Here is a 21,282-nt window from a genome sequence, read left to right as displayed (position 1 = left end):
CTCATAACCTGTTTATTGCACAATGTGTGGATACCAAAGTGAGAAATAACATGTTAATCACTTGTGTGAGTTTAAGGGTGAAGCTCTTTAACTGAATTACATGTATTCATTTTAACACAGTTTTTTTACCGATCACACAAGATAAGTCATTCTTAATTAAAAAGCTTTCAGAGCAAATTCCTCCCTTGCAGTCATTTTTTTCCATACCTAAGGAGAGAAAATAATCAATTTTTGAATTAATATCTTAATAAATATTTTGACTGTTAATCTTTTGGGTTGAAGTAAGGAAAAATATTTGAGTACCCATATAAACAAGTATAGGGTAATTGATAAAAGGAAAACAAAACAAAACAAAACAAGAAATTATATCAAGAAAAAGTGTTAAAATGTATATATTAACAATCAATGATATGTAGACAGCATTTACGTAAAAGAGGACTTTTTCCCTGTTTAAATAGTCCCATCCAAGCAGGGCAAGGTTGGCAGGATTCTATGCAGTTACGAAAACCTTAGACGGAGTAGTAGGTGTGCACAACAGGGTATTTCGATCCCTCGGATTAGAAAAGATTAGGCTATGCAAACATTGCACAGTACCCAATTCACCACACATTCAGCACACCCACCCAATTCTTTAGCAATAAAATACTTCCCCAAAATTGCACGCGGATCCATAAACTTAAAACTGGTCAATATTTTTTATTTTAAACACCATTGCTCCTAGCGCTTGGACTCTGCTTGGTTAATTTCTCTACAGAGCTATGTGTTTTGTATAAGTCTCACCCCTCCCACCTTCCCGTGGAAATTGTAAAATCAGAGGGCTTTAAGACGTTTTGAACCACAATACTAGCTTGTAATTTTCTTTGGAAATGTTGGTCAGATACCCTACAGGCACTCCTAAAAATCACGACCGCCTATTTTAAAGGCATTCCTCTGTAGAAATATCGTGAATTAGTTCGTCACTCCAGGATTCATTTCTTGTTTTTATCAAAACGTTAAAGAAAATATTTTGACTTTACTCGGTTTTAATTTAATTAAAGATTACTGTGCAACTAAATTGAATGGATAATTTTCAATTCATTTTGTTTACAAGAAGAATTTATGAAACTTCAAAGAAAATAGCCGCATAAAGCTTTGAATGAAAGCAATTCAAAACGTGCAGGCATAGTGCTTAGGGACATTAAACCGAAATGATTTAATTAGCTACCGCGTGGGACTGGGCCACCCATATAATTAAATGGGCACATGCAAGAGATTATAGTCTCTTAGCACGTGCAACTTTTGTGTGTTGTGAAACCTAATGTTGGGTCGAACGAAAGCCTCGGTGACCTGTGGTTATCTGTGAAAGTTCTCAAACACATGGCAAGCATTAAAATATTCTTATACCTCACTCTCCGTGTCTTGTTGGACATGTTTTCGCAGAAAATGTAAAATCTTTGGCCAGCAGTCTTCTTGTGCTCTGGCATGTGCAACAGTCTCCCCTCCCCAAGCTACGTAAGGGTAACCACCCACTTCTTTAGCAACTTTGTTGAAAGAAAAATCACAAAGAGGAGAGTAGGGTGGTTCGATGAGATGTCCCGCCTGGGGATAACGCAAGTTTGTGCACAAATGTTCTTTTCCATTCTCCTTCAAGCGATCAATAATGAACTTTACTGTAAAATCGGTGGGGATGTACAAGTCAGCAGTTCCAGAAACCAGCATGACAGGGCAATTGATGTTCTCAACTGGTGTAATAGCTGAGTATTTGGAGACTGTTGTTGGATTTATGTAATCAATGCCAGTTGGTAGGGCGAAACGATAGATGCTGCCCTTTTCTGAAGACACCACTTTGCTCTCATCTAGGGGTATTATGTCTGAGACTCTCCCTCTTAATTGGAAAGGGAGAGGGCAGGCGATTACCAGAGGTGAAATAGCTACAACGGCCTTTATTGGTGCGATCTGATAGCTTGCCATCAACAGTGCAATCCATGAGCCATAGCATATAGCGTGCATGCCGATACCATGTGGAAGCACTTTAGGGTGACTTATAAGCCAGTTGGCAGCTTCTTCAAAATAATCCAAGTTTATTGAAGATGGAAGCAATGGTTGATCTTCATAGCCCAAGTAGGCCAAAGCAAGAGTAGCGAATCCATGAGATGCCAAAAGTGAAGCCTTAAATTCCACTAATCCACCTGCAGCACCAAGCAGATCTATGACTCCTGTAAAGGAATATTGACTGATTGAGTGCAAGATATGTCTAACTTGTGCAGTGGAGATCGTAAGATTAAGATATTACTTTGATTCAGTAACAATCGCTTATAAAATAACACGTCAAAGGCGGCTGAAACTATACAACGTGTGAATAACCTTCAACTTTTTGGACCACTCAAAATGGCGGACATATGATGACAAATTCCTTCACGAGTTTCCTCGTAACACATCTAAAAGGGCTGCTGTTGCTATCTAAAAGGGCTGCTGTTGCTGTCTAAAAGGGCTGCTGTTGGTCTTGTCATATCAAAGTTTTTATATTAAATGCCGGGAAACAGCCGTGAGCAAACGCTTGACGCGTGTCTTAGAAAGACATTGAGAGGCTCAGTACAGTCTTCAATCTTTTTGTGGATCGCTCAGTTTTGTTAAGGACTGCATTTTCAAAGGATTACCCGATCACTGCACGACTTTCTAGAATTTACAATCACGAGGAAGTTAGACATATATTGAAGCTGGAAAATATTGGAACCAGGTTTTTTGGCTAAAAATTAAACTGAAGGCTTTGTTCATTGGAAATTATTAATTTGGATTGATCCACCGTAAAATAGACGACTTTTAATTCTGTTTTGCAGGCAGTATTTCACATTATCGATCAGTTGAGATCAATTCATCAAAATGATAACGATGTAATCTATCTGCTTTATCTGTTCAATGATCGGAATGCACTCCACCTCGTTTTCTTTGTGGAGCAGTCGTTGCAAGAGGAAAGGAGCGTTCCGCCATTTTCTGAATGAATCTTGATAACCATTACAATTTCGTCAAATATGATTAGCTGCTTTACTCTTCACTAATCATTCTATTTAGTTGTAATCGGACAGTTTGCTGTGATCGGACACCTGTAATCACAGTATTGATCACAGTAAATGTGGCAACAACTACTTATCCTGAAAAAAAAAAAAAAAAAAAAGGAATTTCCAATTGAAGAAAATTTTTTTCTTTAGACATTGTCTCCACCGCAATCGTTTGTCCTAAATGCATTTGTTTTTTTTTTGGAAATTGCGAACGGTTATGATTAATTGGAAACGGTACTTGAGTTTGTGTCGTCCATTACTGTAAATCACGGTCGTCCGATTTTGTTAATCACTCGTATGATCACAGACTGAAATGGTCCTATTTCCATTATGTTTAACTGAAGTTCAGCCTTTCTTCTTCCATACAAAGCTTTGTGCATTTTTCCATGATTTGATAAAATCTCTTTCGCTTTACATCCATCGCGAACCACAAAGACCACAAATTCCATGAGCCCTACGGACTCGTGCAATTTTGGTTTTGTTTAATAATTGGTCCAAGTGCTTTATATCTAGATGAATGCACAGCTGACTTATGAACCAATTACTTTATAACATTTTCAACCCGATGGAAATTTTTTTTCTCGAGGGATTTGTTTGCTGACGTCATGAGCGAGCACAATAGGAATTTATATAATAAGCTCAGTTATGCACACGTTCTGATTGGTTCTCAATTATGATCTATTGGAGGACAGACGTATCATTAAAACTTTTTTAATCCTTTATTTTATAACATACGTCATCATTAAAACTTTTTTTAATCCTATATTACATAAAACAAATAGATTCCAAGTTGCCGTGCGTCTGTTCAGTAATAGATCACAGAGGACGTGAGACGGAAGAACATGAGTGACACACTCGGCTGCGCCTCGTGTGCCACATTTTTGTTCTTACCACATTTTGACGTCATCTGTGATCTATTTCTGAACAGACGCACGGCTACTTGAAATCTATTTGTTTAATGAAGCACGCTCGCGCAATTGAATTTGATCAGACAAATTTACTAGCTATGTTACAACAGTCTTAGAAAAAATTTACTCGTGCTTATTTATTTCAAATTACACTCGAAATCATGAGATTACCTATACAAACTAAATACCTCATAACAAAACAATTTTACCAGTGTTACTTCATGACTTAAAATTAACTTATTAAGCTTAAAATAAAATACTGCTGGAGGCTACGACGCATCTAAACAATAAACTCTAGTGATATTGGAGATTATTATTCTTTCATGTCTTTTACTTCAGCAGGTTTATTGTTTTTTTTAACAAAGTTGTAACTCTTGCATTAAGATAATAGGTTTTTGGATAAAAATAGTTTTAGATGCCAGATATTGACTCTCCTTTCCAGAAGAATGCTAAAGCATCAGACAGCGTATAAAATTAAATGGTGCGCAAACACCATTCGAAATTGCGGAATTAGCCATACCCAGTGCAAGGGACTCATTTTGATAATCAATTTATCCTTATGACCATTATTTTTACTTAACTTCATGTTAACTGTTATTAACGAGTATTTTAGTACTGGATTATTGAACAGAAACTGCGATGTTGGTCCAAAACCTACACAACCCTTTTTTAGCGAGAGAGATCATTAACTTCTTTTCCTGGAGTAATTAAAGCCTGAGATTACAAAGCGAATAAAAGGGACCCTTCATAGGGGTTTAAAACAATTAAGATGTTCTAGGAGTACTTGCATGATGAAAATGGTTTTAACCATTGATAAAACCACATCTCAGATTCCTTTATTCTTTCAAGATCACCTTGCGGCATGGAAAGATGGGGTTGGGGTTTGAAGACAAACGTTTGCGGCGCGCGGTAAATGAAATTAATCTTTGCTGATTTGTTGAAGTAGCACAACAGTAAGTAATATTTTCTGAATTACGATCCGTAGCATTACACAGAGGTGATCAACCCAAAAAGTGATTCTTGGTAAAAACCTGCACAGTATGTTTAACACTGCTGTCACTTTAAAGAGATCATGACACATCTGGGAAGTTCAATAGCGGATTCTGATCCTTTTCTAATCTCTAAAATCACTATTCTACTCTTGAATAGCAGTGTTTTTCAGATAAACGTCAAACTTTTGCTACTCACCAGGAAAAGGTCCATCACCCGGAGGAAGAAAAAGAGTTCCACGGATTCTTCCTTCTCTCACAGGAATTCTCTTCACTCCATCCGCCATGTACCCCTTCTCAAACGTATTGCTACACAAAGGCTGCAAAGAACTGGATTCCTGCGGATCCGTATGTCCATCGAAACAGTCCAGGACGACTTTGTAAGGTTTAGTGACATCAGATTTCGTCAGTCGAATTCCTTTTCTCTGCCCAGGTGATGGTTTCATGCTCCATAAGAGTCCCATTGCTGAAACTCCGCGGTAAGATCCACCAACAGATGGTTCACGACAAACATCAACCTGGCCATGTGTGGTAGCGATGAAGTGAGCGTGTGACTCGAACACTTGCCCGCCATCTCCAACAACTCGTGCCTCAAGTGTAATCTTCTGCAGTGGTTTCAGTTGAAATACATTAATCTTAGTTATTTCGTCGATGAGTGAGAATTTTGGCCACAAGGTAAGCATCTTCTTTGATATTAACGACAAACTTGCCCGAGATACACCTATTGAGTCAACGACCTACTGCGTAAATCATCTCTCCTTGCATTAGTCATTAACATTCAACAATCAACATGACAGTGACGCATTGTTTCCGGAAGGATGGACAATGATTGGTCGAAATTAAAAGAGATGACGCAAAAGGACCTCCCTAAATATTAAAAATATTAACGACAAACGACTTGGCAAATATTCAATATGGCGGCCGAAAATTACTGCAGTCGATTTCCTTGTTCATTTTTGTACTATAGAGTTGAGGGACCAACAGACTGTTAGGTAACCACGTCAACCACAAGGCAGTACAAACATTAATGATAATGATAAGGATGGTTAGAATGAAATGTTTTGAGATAGTCATAATTGGAGGAAATGAAATGAGGGGATGATTAATAGTACGGTTAGTAGGTTTTAAAAGTAGCAGGTGGGGGGTGGTGTATAGGGGGCTTACAAAATTTTTATGAAAACCATTCCTGGATTGACTATTTTGATTCATATAAGGGGGGATTCGTTTTGGATGGGCTGCTTTAAGGCGCTTTCGATAAACAAATGATTTGAGGTTAATGATTGATCAACGTTTTTTTATATTGTAAAATATAAACCAAAGACAAATTCTCTCTCTCTAATATCATCTTAATAAAAATAATAAAAGTTTACCTGATGATAAATTGACAATTATACGTTCTGAAAGGATAGGTATTTAATGTTCGATACAAAATAAGTGTAGTTAAAGGCTGCTTGTGTTCTTAACTTGTCCATTCAAGAAATGTCATTTTCCTTGGTGTAAATCAAAATAAAACCAAATGTGTGATTTAGAGTCAAAATTGTTCATGATAAAATCTTCATAAAAAATTTGTCTTACAAGTTTTTCTCCTTTCTTTGCAGTTGCCCAATGTTGTGAAGTAAGGATCCATTCTGTTATAGGATGTAGAGAATAACCATTGCCAAGGCAAAATAACATTAATTGGAAGGTGTCTTGATCGCTTATCGGTTTTTTCCAGAATTTGAGTCGTATGTCATTCAGCCAGGAGGAAAGTGGGTAAAAGGCATTACCATTGATAAGAGTAAGTAAGCTCCTTCCTTTTTCGGTCAGTCGTGGTCCTGACAGGTGTCGTATATTAGTGTTGAAGATTTTGATTGCTGAGAAGTTGTTCATGGTAGAGAAGCTGATGTGATCGCTAGTATATGTTTAAGAAGTGGAAGGTATAATATATTTACTTGGAAAAAAAAGTATATCAAGAAAAAGAGTAGCAAGTAGTTCAAAAGTGTAAAATAGGAAATAAACTAAACATCGGAGACATGAATCAGATTCTTAAAATATATCTTTTGTGGTTCAATTTTGCAAAAAAATTGTTTAATTTCGTCAGAAAAAGAAATAAAAAAATACACTTTTTCTTTAGTAACAAGAAAAATGAAATAAATCGAACCAACTTAAGCACAGTACATTATTACCATAAATGTTATTATGAATCACTTGACATTTTTGTAGTTCAAAATTTGTATTAGTCCAAATTAGCATTGTTCTGTAATAATATTCAGAATTTCCTTATTGAAGCCGAAAAAAAGACCTGATTTAAAAACAGTTTCACATTAAAAATGGAGATGGGAAATTGAAATAAATAAAAATTCCATTAACCATTTGACGTAAAGTAGTTATGAAAGAGAGCTTAAAAGAGAGAGAGAGAGAGAAACGGGTGCAAATAGCTACCCGGTCCTGGCAAAGGGCAGGGTTGGACACATCCCTGCACAGTCTAAAAGAGTGACTGTGTGCAACCCAAATAATATGGGTAATAAGTAAGAAGGATATAGTGATTTTGTCATCGTATTTGGTGGAGGTGACAGTGAGTGGAAGACAACATAGAAAGACAACCAGAGAGAGAAGAGAGAAAAGATTTTTTTACCCGGGTGAATAAGAGAGGAACATCGATACCAAGGCTCATGTAGTTGAGAATCTTCAGGGGCGAAGCTCAACTGAGCAGGGTTGTTTCTGGTCCGGTACCAGACCTTTGTCTGACACCCCTGTGCCGAGTCCAAAAGAATCAAAGTGCTCTTTGAGCAAACTCGTGAACTGACAGATGACTTACATGATTTGTTGGATTATGTTTAATGTTATCTGGTTTAGGGAACGTTGTGGTCGATTGTCATATTTAGAGTACGAGCATTAGTTCAGTGTTCGCTAATGTAGCAAAGAAACAAAGTAACGTTGGGATAAGAAGGCATTACAATTGCAATGTTCAAAAGAAAAGGTTGGAAGTAAATGTGGGTGAAAAGTGAAATTTACTGTCTATCACTGTAAATATTGGAAAATCAAATCAATACTGTCTTAATGAAAACGTTAATGATTCCCTCTTTATCAAATGAGACAAACGAGAACGAGTTTTGAGTGATACAACCGAGCCCAGACTGCCACCGTCATTTTGGATTTCCGCCTGGGATGATTTTGGTCACGTGCTAGGCAAGGTATAATCGAGAAGAAGATAGAATTTCATTTCAGGCCTATTTATCAATTTTGTGGTGTATAACTTTCGCATTTTAGTACGCAATATTTATTTTGAATCTTAAATTGTCTTTAAACCTATATTAAAAGAAAATTGTTCTTTAAAAATTCGCTGAAAATCGGTAGCCAAAATTATTTGTTTAGGTGTTATTTGATTTTCGTGTTAACCTGTAATTTCGTCAGTCGCCGAACCCTTTTGTTGCTTCACACAGAAAAAACACACGATACGAAATTGATCGATTTTGTCCCCAGTCTCACGCCATAACAAAAAAAGCTTTTGAACACCTGTAAACTCCGAGCGCTTCGGAGCAAGTGATATTTTTAATGAATCTTCGGATTGTTTTCAAGTTCAAGGATTGTAAATTACAATTTTATGAAAAGCGAAGGTTCTCTTATTTCAGTGTGAGTCCTCGCACGCCTGCCAGTCGCTGGCGCCGCTTGTTAAAACTAAAACGAAAAAAAACAAACTCTTTTAAGATTATCATTGGCTTGTTTTTCACCCCACCACTATTCTTAGCAACAAAGGTCGCCATTTCGTTCGGTTATTACTCGCCAAAAACTATCAAATGCACTCAAAAGCCTAAAATCGAAAAAAGTTTACAGGAATCGACCAATCGAGCGAGCGAGCGAGTGCCATTCTCTACATTTTATCTACAACTCGCCCTTGCGCATGCACGCAATTCACGCGTTTAAAAGGAAAAGGAAAGGAGTTTTAAGTGCTGGAAAAGCTAATAGGGCCATAAGAACTTTTTGAAGAAGCGGTGGCTGATTACGGAATAGAAAAGGCGTATTTCTCGATAACATTTGTAACGTGTACGATGCGTCGCGAAAGTAAAATTGCGAGGGTGGAAACAGTTTCTGTGGGGATCGGTTTCAATTAAAATAGTCTATTAGTTATAAATATTGTACGAGCTAAAATTGATAATAAAAATAAAAATACTCACGTTGAAAAGAAGAAAAGTGTCTAAAAGTCTCCTAGCCGGGCGTGACTTATCTAGGGTAAAAGTATTTTTGTTGCCAGCAAAACAAATTTTTGTAAAATCCTCGGGTGGTTAGTCATATAATCGATTCCATACAGTAACTATTCGTTCTTAAACGGTGGAAGATGATCGAAAATCCGTATGTAAAGTTTGTATTCATAGCTGGTGGATAGCAAATCGCGAAAAGAGGTCCAGGGGACAAAAAAGTAAATTTTTCTTCCGAAGGAAACTCTAATATGATTCTTCGTTCTATTGTACAGATAGGAGAAAACGTTTCTCATACTTCATGTCTATGAGAGATTTTATTCAACTGCTATTCTAAAAAGTTAAATATAATAAGGTTTGAAAATTTTCAAGGTAAACAAAAGAAGTGAAAAGATTATTTTAATTCATTTAGAAAAAGGCTGTTATTATAATAAATTGAAAATATTTACATTTTGTATGGTACAAGAAAAAAATGAGGCTAAGTGAAAGCTAGGAAGAGCTTGTTTCCATTCTTATCAGGATATACTGATAGAAAACAACAACGACGACAACAATAACGATAAAAACCAACTGCATGTATTCCCATGTACGTCATTGGGAATTTAAAAGCGAATTTGCTCCCTGCTAATCCTTTACCTCCCTAAATCTGATTGTTAATTCTCCCCCCAAGCTGATACATATTTCCTTGAATATCAGTTACGAGACTTTGGTTTTAAATCACGATAAAAAATTCTATCTGACAAGTCAGAGTATTCTCATTGCCTGTTTGCTGGATAATGTGTGGATACTAAAGGGAGATATTACATAAGTTAATCACTTGTGTGAGTTTAAGGATGAAGCTCTTTAACTGAATTACACGTATTCATTTTAGCACATTTTTTTTTACCGATCACGCAGAATTCCATTCTTTAAAAGCTTTCAGAGCAAATTCCTCCCTCGCAATCATTTTCGTTCCTTACCTAAAGAGAGATAGTAATTGATATCTTAATAAAATTTTTGACTGTTGATCTTTCGGGTTGAAAAAAGGAAAAAGAATTGAGCGCCTATATAAACAAGTGTAGGTAATTAATAAAAAGAAAAGAAAAGAAAACAAGAAATTATATCAAGAAAAAGTGTTAAAATGTCTATATTAACAATCAATGATATGTAGACAGCATTTACGAAATAGAGGACTTTTCCCCTGTTTAAATAGTCCCATCCAAGCAGGACAGGGTTGGCAGGATTCTATGCAGTTATGAAAACCCGAGACGGAGTAGTAGGTGTGCATAACAGGGTTTTTCGACCCCTCGGATTAGAAAAGATGAGGCTATGCAAACATTAAACATTACTTAGTTGAGTGAGTTAGTTCGTCACTCCAGGATTCATTTCTTTTTAATCAAAACGTTAAAAAAATATTTTGACTTTACTTGGTTCTAACTGAATTAAAGATTACTGTGCAACTGAATTGAATGGACAATTTGCAGTTCATTAAGGTTACAAGAAAAACTTAAGAAACCTCAAACAAAATAGCTTCATAAAGCTTTCCATAAGAGCAATTCAAAATGTGCAGGCATAGTGTTTAGGGACATTGAACCGAAATGATTTAATTAGCTTCCGGGTGAGAGTGGGCCACCCACGTGATTGAATGGGCACATGCATGAGATTATAACGTTCCCGACCATTCGAGCAAGATCTTCGAGAAGTGGGTTCATTCCAACCTTGCATAGATGTGTTATCTATTTTCATCGTAGACCATCGGAAGTTGTGAAAAGCTAGATAAAAACTGGGACTCAATGTCCTAACGTGGAAGGTGAGGCCGTTTTAATTGAATCCATGATGATAATATTCTGCATACTGCTGGGATAGGGATGTCGATATTTGATGCTTTTGCGCAAAAATGATGGTAAATTTACGCTTGGTGATTCAAGTAAAAGATGATGCTGCCTAGTGAACAACATACTTAGGTATACGTACTCGGCGAAAAAGAACTCCGAGTCGAAACTACGACTTCCCGAGTAGTACTTCGGATGATGTACCACTGAGCTATAGGAGACTTGTGGCAAGCCAGGTCATTTAACTAGATCCGTGGTGACAACTTCCTGCATTCTGCTTCTTCGAAAGTCAGTCAGGTGTGTTACTAATAAGTTGTTATTACGTAAAACAAAAATTCATCCGCAAAATAATATGCACTTTAAACTGAGTTGAAGAACTGAACGGGAAAATGGTCGGTTCGAGCTCATGACGTTTTCTTCTTTTAGCTCACTGGGAGCTTTACAGCTTTGAATGGCCCTGGTTGCGTCAACAGGTATGGCCCTCCTACAGGGATTTTTGCCTGATATATTACAACCTAAGATACGTACAGGGCAATACAGGTCATGTATAAATATATGTTATTTGCCGGCTGGGAGGTCCGTGTGGTGAAAAATTGTGACCGAGGTCACAGTTTTTCACCATACGAACCGATCCTTAGCCGGTAAATTATACATTTATTTGTTTTTAACTTAGCGAAATTCTTTCCGAGAGAACCCGAGTGATTTAGGGCTGTAGATACGAGAAGATCTTCCATAAACAGAACAGTTTTTGAGCGAGTAAATGGTAGTTAAAATAGAGGTGATGTAAATTAAAGAGAGATACTTCACCGAAACATTTTCATTTGCGTATCGATAAAGGTGATTTAAAAGGCCTCCAAACAAACTTTGAAACATTATTTTTGCAAGTATCTGTCACCATCTGACACCTGTCAATTAGAGAGCGCGTAAGGAAAAAAATGCGCATGTACACTTTTGAAAAACAACGAAACTAGTTCGGCAAGGACTGTCACGACGATGTTTTTTTCAAAAACAGCCTATGATCTAACGGAAAGTATTATTCACTCTCATCGACGATTAATTCATGTACGAAGATTTACCTCTGTTCATTATGTAAACGGCGAGGAAAGTAATCGTAAGTAAATTCAAATTTTTTATTTTTAAGTTGTGAGGGTTTGCTCTTTTGTTTGCTGCAAAGACGTGTGTAAATCTGGTCTTTCCTCCACAAAAACTAAATGATACACTCCAACGAGACACAATAAGATTTAATACGGCCTTTTTTCATTGAATTCCTCCAGTTTCTGTTGTGCAATTTACGGTACAAATGTCCAAATTGAACGGACTTGGAAAGACTCACGAAGAGCGTACATTTGTTGTAACACTGAAATCAAAACTTCGCTCTCGCTCTTTCACTATGAAAAAATTGTTTGAGAAAATTCAGATATTAAATGAATGAAAGTTTCATCGATCAGCTCAACTTTAACCGAATACCTCATGTTTTAACTTTTTAGGTACTTGTTGTGAACGATTAAAATTTATTACAGAAGGTTTTTGGGCCGCTTGTCACGTAATGACACAATTGCTAATACAAATTCATTCTGAGACCAATATTTTTCTGTCAACCAAAGTGATTTGAGAGAGAGAAAAGAGAGGATTAATAAGTTATTAGTTATCGGCTTGAGGTAGTGACCAACGTCCTTGCTTAAAAATACTGCCCAGCTGGAAAAACGAGATATATTTATTGAAAATGGCAACGAAAGTTGGGATGTACACGGCGACTCACGAAAGCGTTACCGCGGCCCGTGGGCAGAAATAAGAAAATACTGACCGGGTAAAGCAATCAGATTGCAGGATTCGTTACCGTGCCCTCTGAAAAAAATAGTACATTTTATTTGTCTGAAATTATCTCGATTAAAACTGAGGCTAAGTGAAAGCTAGGAAGGACTTGTTTCCATTCTTATCAGGCAGCCGATACATTGATAGAAAACAACAACAATAACGATAACAACCAACTGCATGTATTCCCATGCGATTTTGTTCCCTGTTATTCCTTTACCTGGTTCCCTAAATCTGATTGTTACTTCTCCCCTCAAGCTGATTTACATTTCCTTGAATATCAGTTACGAGACTTTGGTGTTATATGACAATAACAAATTATATCTGATAGAGCAGAGTATTCTCATAACCTGTTTATTGCACAATGTGTGGATACCAAAGTGAGAAATAACATGTTAATCACTTGTGTGAGTTTAAGGGTGAAGCTCTTTGACTGAATTACATGTATTCATTTTAGCACAGTTTTTTTTACCAATCACACAAGATAAGTCATTCTTAATTAAAAAGCTTTCAGAGCAAATTCCTCCCTTGCAGTCATTTTTTTCCATACCTAAGGAGAGAAAATAATCAATTTTTGAATTAATATCTTAATAAAAATTTTGACTGTTAATCTTTTGGGTTGAAGTAAGGAAAAATATTTGAGTACCCATATAAACAAGTGTAGGGTAATTGATGAAAAGGAAAACAAAACAAAACAAGAAATTATATCAAGAAAAAGTATTAAAATGTATATATTAACAATCAATGATATGTAGACAGCATTTACGTAAAAGAGGACGTTTTCCCTGTTTAAATAGTCCCATCCAAGCAGGGCAGGGTTGGCAGGATTCCATGCAGTTATGAAAACCCTAGACGGAGTAGAAGGTGTGCACAACAGGGTATTTCGACCCCTCGGATTAGAAAAGATGAGGCTATGCAAACATTGCACAGTACCCAATTCACCACACATTCAGCACACCCACCCAATTCTTTAGCAATAAAATACTTCCCCAAAATTGCACGCGGATCCATAAACTTAAAACTGGTCAATATTTTTTAATATAAACACCATTGCTCCTAGCGTTTGGACTCTGCTTGGTTAATTTCTCTACAGAGCTATGTGTTTTGTATAAGTCTCACCCCTCCCCCCTTCCCGTGGAAATTGTAAAATCAGAGGGCTTTAAGACGTTTTGAACCACAATACTAGCTTGTAATTTTCTTTGGAAATGTTGCTCAGATACCCTAAATGCACTCCTAAAAATCACGGCAATCCTCTGTAGAAATATCGTTAGTTAGTTCGTCACTCCAGGATTCATTTCTTGTTTTTATCAAAACGTTAAAAAAAATATTTTGACTTTACTCGGTTTTAATTGAATTAAAGATTACTGTGCAACTGAATTGAATGGATAATTTTCAATTCATTTTGTTTACAAGAAGGATTTATGAAACTTCAAAGAAAATAGCCGCATAAAACTTTGAATAAAAGCAATTAAAACGTGCAGGCATAGTGCATAGGGACATTGAACTGAAATGATTTAATTAGCTACCGCGTGGGACTGGGCCACCCATATAATTAAATGGGCACATGGAAGAGATTATAGTCTACTTTAGATATATGAAAATTCACATATTTGCACTGCGGTGGAGAGATGAAATTATAAGATCCTCGCAGCTAAGAACACTACTGAAACGAGTAGTTGTAAATAGGACCTGAAAAAAATTCAGGCCCGTACGGGATTTGAACCCGTTGTACCCGTTGAATTGTACCCAATTCATTAACCAGCTCCCAGTTGGCTTGTTAGCTCAATTGGTAGAGCGCTGCACCGGTATCGCAGAGGTCATGGGTTCAAATCCCGTACGGGCCTGAATTTTTTTCAGGTCCTATTTACAACTACTCGTTTCAGTAGTGTTCTTAGCTGCGAGGATCTTATAATTTCAGATTATAGTCTCTTGGCACGTGCAATTTTTGTGTGTTGTGAAACCTAATGTTGGGTCGAACGAAAGCCTCGGTGACCTGTGGTTATCTGTGAAAGTTCTCAAACACATGGCAAGCATTAAAATATTCTTATACCTCACTCTCCGTGTCTTGTTGGACATGTTTTCGCAGAAAATGTAAAATCTTTGGCCAGCAGTCTTCTTGTGCTCTGGCATGTGCAACAGTCTCCCCTCCCCAAGCTACGTAAGGGTAACCACCCACTTCTTTAGCAACTTTGTTGAAAGAAAAATCACAAAGAGGAGAGTAGGGTGGTTCGATGAGATGTCCCGCCTGGGGATAACGCAAGTTTGTGCACAAATGTTCTTTTCCATTCTCCTTCAAGCGATCAATAATGAACTTTACTGTAAAATCGGTGGGGATGTACAAGTCAGCAGTTCCAGAAACCAGCATGACAGGGCAATTGATGTTCTCAACTGGTGTAATAGCTGAGTATTTGGAGACTGTTGTTGGATTTATGTAATCAATGCCAGTTGGTAGGGCGAAACGATAGATGCTGCCCTTTTCTGAAGACACCACTTTGCTCTCATCTGGGGGTATTATGTCTGAGACTCTCCCTCTTAATTGGAAAGGGAGAGGGCAGGCGATTACCAGAGGTGAAATAGCTACAACGGCCTTTATTGGTGCGATCTGATAGCTTGCCATCAACAGTGCAATCCATGAGCCATAGCATATAGCGTGCATGCCGATACCATGTGGAAGCACTTTAGGATGACTTATAAGCCAGTTGGCAGCCTCTTCAAAATAATCCAAGTTTATTGAAGATGGAATCAATGGTTGATCTTCATAGCCCAAGTAGGCCAAAGCAAGAGTGGCAAATCCATGAGATGCCAAAAGTGAAGCCTTAAATTCCACTAATCCACCTGCAGCACCAAGCAGATCTATGACTCCTGTAAAGATAACATTGACTGATTGAGTGCAAGATATGTCTAATATGTGCAGTGGAGATCGTTCAGTTTTGTTAAGGACTGCATTTTCAAAGGATTGCCCGATCACTGCACGACTCTCTAGAATTTACAATCACGAGGAAGTTAGACATATATATTGATGCTGGAAAATATTGGAACCAAGTTTTTTGGCTAAAAATTAAACTGAAAGCTTTGTTCATTGGAAATTATTAATTTGGATTGATCCACCGTAAAATAGACGACTTTTAATTCTGTTTTGCAGGCAGTATTTCACATTATCGATCAGTTGAGATCAATTCATCAAAATGGTAACGATTTAATCCATCTGCTTTATCTGTTCAATGATCGGAATGCACTCCACCTCGTTTTCTTTGTGGAGCAGTCGTTGCAAGAGGAAAGGAGCGTTCCGCCATTTTCTAAATGAATCTTGATAACCATTACAATTTCGTCAAATATGAATAGTGCATTAGCTGCTTTACTCTTCACTAATCATTCTATTCAATTGTAATAGGACAGTTTGCTGTAATCGGACTCCTGTAATCACAGTATTGATCACAATAACCATGGCAACATTTACTTATCCTGAGAAAAAAAAAAAGAATTTCCAAATTGGAGAAAATGTTTTCCTTTACATATTGTCTCTACCGCAATTGTTTGTCCTAAATGTATTTTTTTTTTTTTCGGAAATTGCGGACGGTCATGATTAATTGGAAACGGTACTTTAATTTGTGTTGTTCCAATACTGTAAATCGCGGTCGTCCGATTTTGTTAATCACTCGTATGATCACAGACCGAAATGGAGTCCACTTGGTCCTATTTCCATTATGTTTAACTGAAGTTCATCCTAAATTCTTCCATACAAAGCTTTGTGTATTTTTCCATGATTTGATAAAATCTCTTTCGCTTTAAATCCATCGCGGACCACAAAGACCACAAATTGCACGAGCCCTACGGACTCGTGCAATTTTGGTTTTGTTTAACAATTGGTCCAAGTGCTTCATATCTAGATGAATGCACAGCTGACGTATGAACCAATTATTTTATAACATTTTCAATCCGATGGAAATTTTTTTTCTCGAGAGATTTGTTTGCTGACGTCATGAGCGTGCACAATAGGAATTTGTATAATAAGCTCAGTTGTGCACGCATTCTGATTGGTTCTCACTTATGATCTATTGGAGGACAGACGTATAGATGATGTCATCATTAAAACTTTTTTAAATTCTTTATTATATGAAACAAATAGATTCCAAGTTGGCGTGCGTCTGTTCAGTAATAGATCACAGAGGACGTGAGACGGAAGAACATGAGTGACACACTCGGCTGCGCCTCGTGTGCCACTTTTTTGTTCTCACCACATTTTGACGTCATTGACGTCATTGTGATCTATTACTGAACAGACGCACGGCAACTTGGAATCTATTTGTCAAATGAAGCACGCTCGCGCAATTGAATTTGATCAGACAAATTTACTAGCTATGTTATAATAGTCTTAGAAAAAATTTACTCGTGCTTATTTATTTCAAATTACACTCGAAATCATGTGATTACCTATACTAACTAAATACCTCAAAACAAAACAATTTTACTAGTGTTACTTCATGACTTAAAATTTACTTACTAAGCTTAAAATAAAATACTGCTGGAGGCTACGACACATCCAAACAATAAACTCTAGTGATATTGGAGATTATTATTCTTTCATGTCTTTTACATTGGCAGGTTTATTGTTTTTTTAAGAAAGTTGTAACTCTTGCATTAAAATAATAGGTTTTTGGATAAAAATAGTTTTAGATGCCAGATATTGACTCTCCTTTCTAGAAGAATGCTAAAGCATCAGACAGCGTATAAAATTAAATGGTGTGCAAACACCATCTCGAATTGCGGAATTAGCCATATCCAGTGCAAGGGACTCATTTTGATAATCAATTTATCCTTATGACCATTATTTTTACTTAACTTCATGTTAACTGTTATTAACGAGTATTTTAGTACTGGATTATTGAACAGAAACTGCGATGTTGGTCCAAAACCTACACAACCCTTTTTTAGCGAGAGAGATCATTAACTTCTTTTCCTGGAGTAATTAAAGCCTGAGATTACAAAGAGAATAAAAAGGACCCTTCATAGGGGTTTAAAACAATTAAGACGTTCTAGGAGTACTTGCATTAATGAAAATGGTTTTAACCATTGATAAAACCACATCTCAGATTCCTTTATTCTTTCAAGATCACCTTGCGGCATGGAAAGATGGGGTTAGGGTTTGAAGACAAACGTTTACGGCGCGCGGTAAATGAAATTAATGTTTGCTGATTTGTTGAAGTAGCACAACAGTAAACTGAAGAAAAGTAATATTTTCTGAATTACGATCCGTAGCATTACATAGAGGTGATCAACCCAAAAAGTGATTCTTGGTAAAAGCCTGAACTGTATGTTTAACACTGCTGCCACTTCAAAGAGATCATGACACATCTGGGAAGTTTAATAGCGGATTCTGATTCTTTTCTAATCTCTAAAATCACTATTCTTCTCTTGAATAGCAGTGTTTTTCAGATAAACGTCAAACCTTTGCTACTCACCAGGAAAAGGTCCATCACCTGGAGGAAGAAAAAGAGTTCCACGGATTCTTCCTTCTCTCACAGGAATTCTCTTCACTCCATCCGCCATGTACCCCTTCTCAAACGTATTGCTACACAAAGGCTGCAAAGAACTAGATTCCTGCGGATCCGTATGGCCATCGAAACAGTCCAGGACGACTTTGTAAGGTTTAGTGACATCAGATTTCGTCAGTCGAATTCCTTTTCTCTGCCTAGGTGATGGTTTCATGCTCCATAAGAGTCCCATTGCTGAAACTCCGCGGTAAGATCCACCAACAGATGGTTCACGACAAACATCAACCTGGCCATGTCTGGTAGCGATGAAGTGAGCGTGTGACTCGAACACTTTCCCGCCATCTCCAACAACTCGTGCCTCAAGTGTAATCTTCTGCAGTGGTTTCAGTCGAAATACATTAATCTTAGTTATTTTGTCGATGAGTGAGAATTTTGGCCACAAGGTAAGCATCTTCTTTGAAATTAACGACAAACTTGCCTGAGATACACCTATTGAGTCAACGACCTACTGCGTAAATCATCTCTCCTTGCATTAGTCATTAACATTCAACAATCAACAATCAACATGACAGTGACGCATTGTTTCCGGAAGGATGGACAATGATTGGTCGAAATGAAAAGAGATGACGCAAAAGGACCTCCCTAAATATTCAAAATATCAACGACAAACGACTTGGCAAATATTCAATATGGCGGCCGAAAATTACTGCAGTCGATTTCCTCGTTCATTTTAAATCTATGTTCAAAGAGTTACCATTCTGTAAGGAAGGTTTGAAGTTTCCATAAATGTTTGCTTTCATATGTTCGTAACGTGTGAAGGTTTTTTCGTGCATATAGTACAAAGGAACATCTTTTGCCGTCACTTATAGGGGTCACTATGAGTCATTCCTTGGTTCTTTTGAGACATCCCGGTATAAAATATGGATTAATTTCTAGAGAAGCATTTTAATATCACATCTTAAGTTTTTGTGACAAAAGTCCTTTTGAGATTAAGCTTTTTCCCTCGTATTTTTCCTAGAGTAAACTTCACATATTGTGAAGAGGTCATACATACACGGAGCTATAAAGCTGTTTCTTTTATTTTTTTATAAAGCAATGGAATTATCTTGCAACCTTTGTGGCATTGCAGGTGTAAAGTTATGGAATCCTTAATGAAATGGTTTCCGAATCTCCACAAAAATAGTGGGTTAGTTAGGGGAAAGGAAGTGTGTGTGTGTGTGTGGAAAGTGTAGTAAGTGTAAAATGATGAAAAATAATACGTACCATTAGGCAGTGTAAAAATAAAAGGCTTATTCGATAAAAAACACTAACCTTGAGGGACCAACAAACAGCAACGCAGTTACGTCAACCACAAGGGAGCGTTTTAAAAGTAGCAGGTGGGAGGTGGTGTATAGGGGGCTTACAAAATTTTTATGAAAACCATTCCTGGATTGACTATTTTGATTCATATAAGGGGGGATTCGTTTTGGATGGGTTGCTTTAAGGCGCTTTCGATAAACAAATGATTTGAGGTTAATGATTGATCAACGTTTTTTTATATTGTAAAATATAAACCAAAGAGAAATTCTCTCTCTCTAATATCATCTTAATAAAAATAATAAAAGTTTACCTGATGTTAAATTGACAATTATACGTTCTGAAAGGATAGGTATTTAATGTTCGATTCAAAATAAGTGTAGTTAAAGGCTGCTTGTGTTCTTAACTTGTCCGTTCAAGAAAGGTCATTTTCCTTGGTGTAAATCAAAATAAAACCAAATGTGTGGTTTAGAGTCAATATTGTTCATGATAAAATCTTCATAAAAAATTTGTCTTACTAGTTTTTCTCCTTTCTTTGCGGTTGCCCAATGTTGTGAAATAAGGATCCATTCTGTTATAGGATGTAGAGAATAACCATTGCCAAGGCAAAATAAAATTAATTGAAAGGTGTCTTGATCGCTTATCGGTTTTTTCCAGAATTTGAGTCGTATGTCATTCAGCCAGGAGGAAAGTGGGTAAAAGGCATTACCATTGATTACAGTAAGTAAGCTCCTTCCTTTTTCGATCAGTCGTGGTCCTGACAGGTGTCATATATTAGTGTTGAAGATTTTGATCGCTGAGAAGTTGTTCGTGGTAGAGAAGCTGATGTGATCGCTAGTATATGTTTAAGAAGTGGAAGGTATAATATATTTACTTGGAAAAAAAAGTATATCAAGAAAAAGAGTAGCAAGTAGTTCAAAAGTGTAAAATAGGAAATAAACTAAACATCGAAGACATGAATCAGATGCTTAAAATATATCTTTTGTGGTTCAATTTTGCAAAAAAATTGTTTAATTTCGTTAGAAAAAGAGATAAAAAAAATACACTTTTTCTTTAGTAACAAGAAAAATGAAATAAATCAAACCAACTTAAGCACAGTTCATTATTACCATAAATGTTATTATGAATCACTTGACATTTTTGTAGTTCAAAATTTGTATTAGTCCAAATTAGCATTGTTCTGTAATAATATTCAGAATTTCCTTATTTAAGCCGGAAAAAAGACCTGATTTAAAAACTGTTTGACATTAAAAAAGGAGATGGGAAATTGAAATAAATAAAAATTCCATTAACCATTTGACGTTAAGTAGTTATGAAAGAGAGCTTAAAAGAGAGAGAGAGGGAGAGAGAGAAACGGGTGCAAATAGCTACCCAGTCCTGGCAAAGGGCAGGGTTGGACACATCCCTGCTCAGTCTAAAAGAGTGACTGTGCAACCCAAATAAAATGGGTAATAAGTAGGAAGGATATAGTGATTTTGTCATCGTATTTGGTGGAGGTGACCGTGAGTGGAAGACAACATAGGAAGACAACCAGAGAGAGAAGAGAGAAAAAAATTTTTTACCAGGGTGAATAAGAGAGGAACATCGATACCAAGGCTCATGTAGTTGAGAATCTTCAGAGGCGAAGTTCAATTGAGCAGGGTTGTTTCTAGTCCGGTACCAGACCTTTGTCTGACACCCCTGTGCCGAGTCCAAAAGAATCAAAGTGCTCTGTGAGCAAACTCGTGAATTGACAGATGACTTACATGATTTGTTGGATTATGT

General features: G+C 36.9%; 2 protein-coding genes across 3 annotated transcripts; both read right to left on the bottom strand.

Annotated features, from left to right (window-relative positions):
- Positions 1 to 13: 13 nt before the first annotated feature.
- Positions 14 to 5,666, bottom strand: LOC136276935 (bile acid-CoA:amino acid N-acyltransferase-like). 2 transcript variants are annotated; one of them, XR_010718229.1, is made up of 4 exons: positions 5,132 to 5,666; positions 1,656 to 2,195; positions 781 to 939; positions 14 to 207 (listed from the first exon to the last, which is right to left on the bottom strand). XR_010718229.1 is itself a non-coding variant. In XM_066169895.1 (3 exons), the coding sequence occupies exons 1-3, from the start codon at positions 5,613 to 5,615 to the stop codon at positions 917 to 919; spliced, it is 1,047 nt and encodes a 348-aa protein (XP_066025992.1). In that variant the 5' UTR covers positions 5,616 to 5,666; the 3' UTR covers positions 517 to 916. The 2 variants fall into 2 exon arrangements, 1 of the variants encoding a protein (XP_066025992.1); XM_066169895.1 differs by lacking the exon at positions 14 to 207 and having other exon boundaries at positions 517 to 939.
- A 9,108-nt stretch (positions 5,667 to 14,774) lies between these two features.
- Positions 14,775 to 18,744, bottom strand: LOC131780086 (bile acid-CoA:amino acid N-acyltransferase). The gene is made up of 2 exons (XM_066170301.1): positions 18,190 to 18,744; positions 14,775 to 15,592 (listed from the first exon to the last, which is right to left on the bottom strand). The coding sequence occupies exons 1-2, from the start codon at positions 18,671 to 18,673 to the stop codon at positions 14,775 to 14,777; spliced, it is 1,302 nt and encodes a 433-aa protein (XP_066026398.1). The 5' UTR covers positions 18,674 to 18,744.
- Between the last annotated feature and the right edge of the window lie 2,538 nt (positions 18,745 to 21,282).

The sequence above is a fragment of the Pocillopora verrucosa genome, chromosome 7, assembly GCF_036669915.1.
Source record: "Pocillopora verrucosa isolate sample1 chromosome 7, ASM3666991v2, whole genome shotgun sequence".
Classification (NCBI taxonomy): domain Eukaryota; kingdom Metazoa; phylum Cnidaria; class Anthozoa; order Scleractinia; family Pocilloporidae; genus Pocillopora; species Pocillopora verrucosa.
This window is presented reverse-complemented; position numbering and strand designations above follow the sequence as displayed.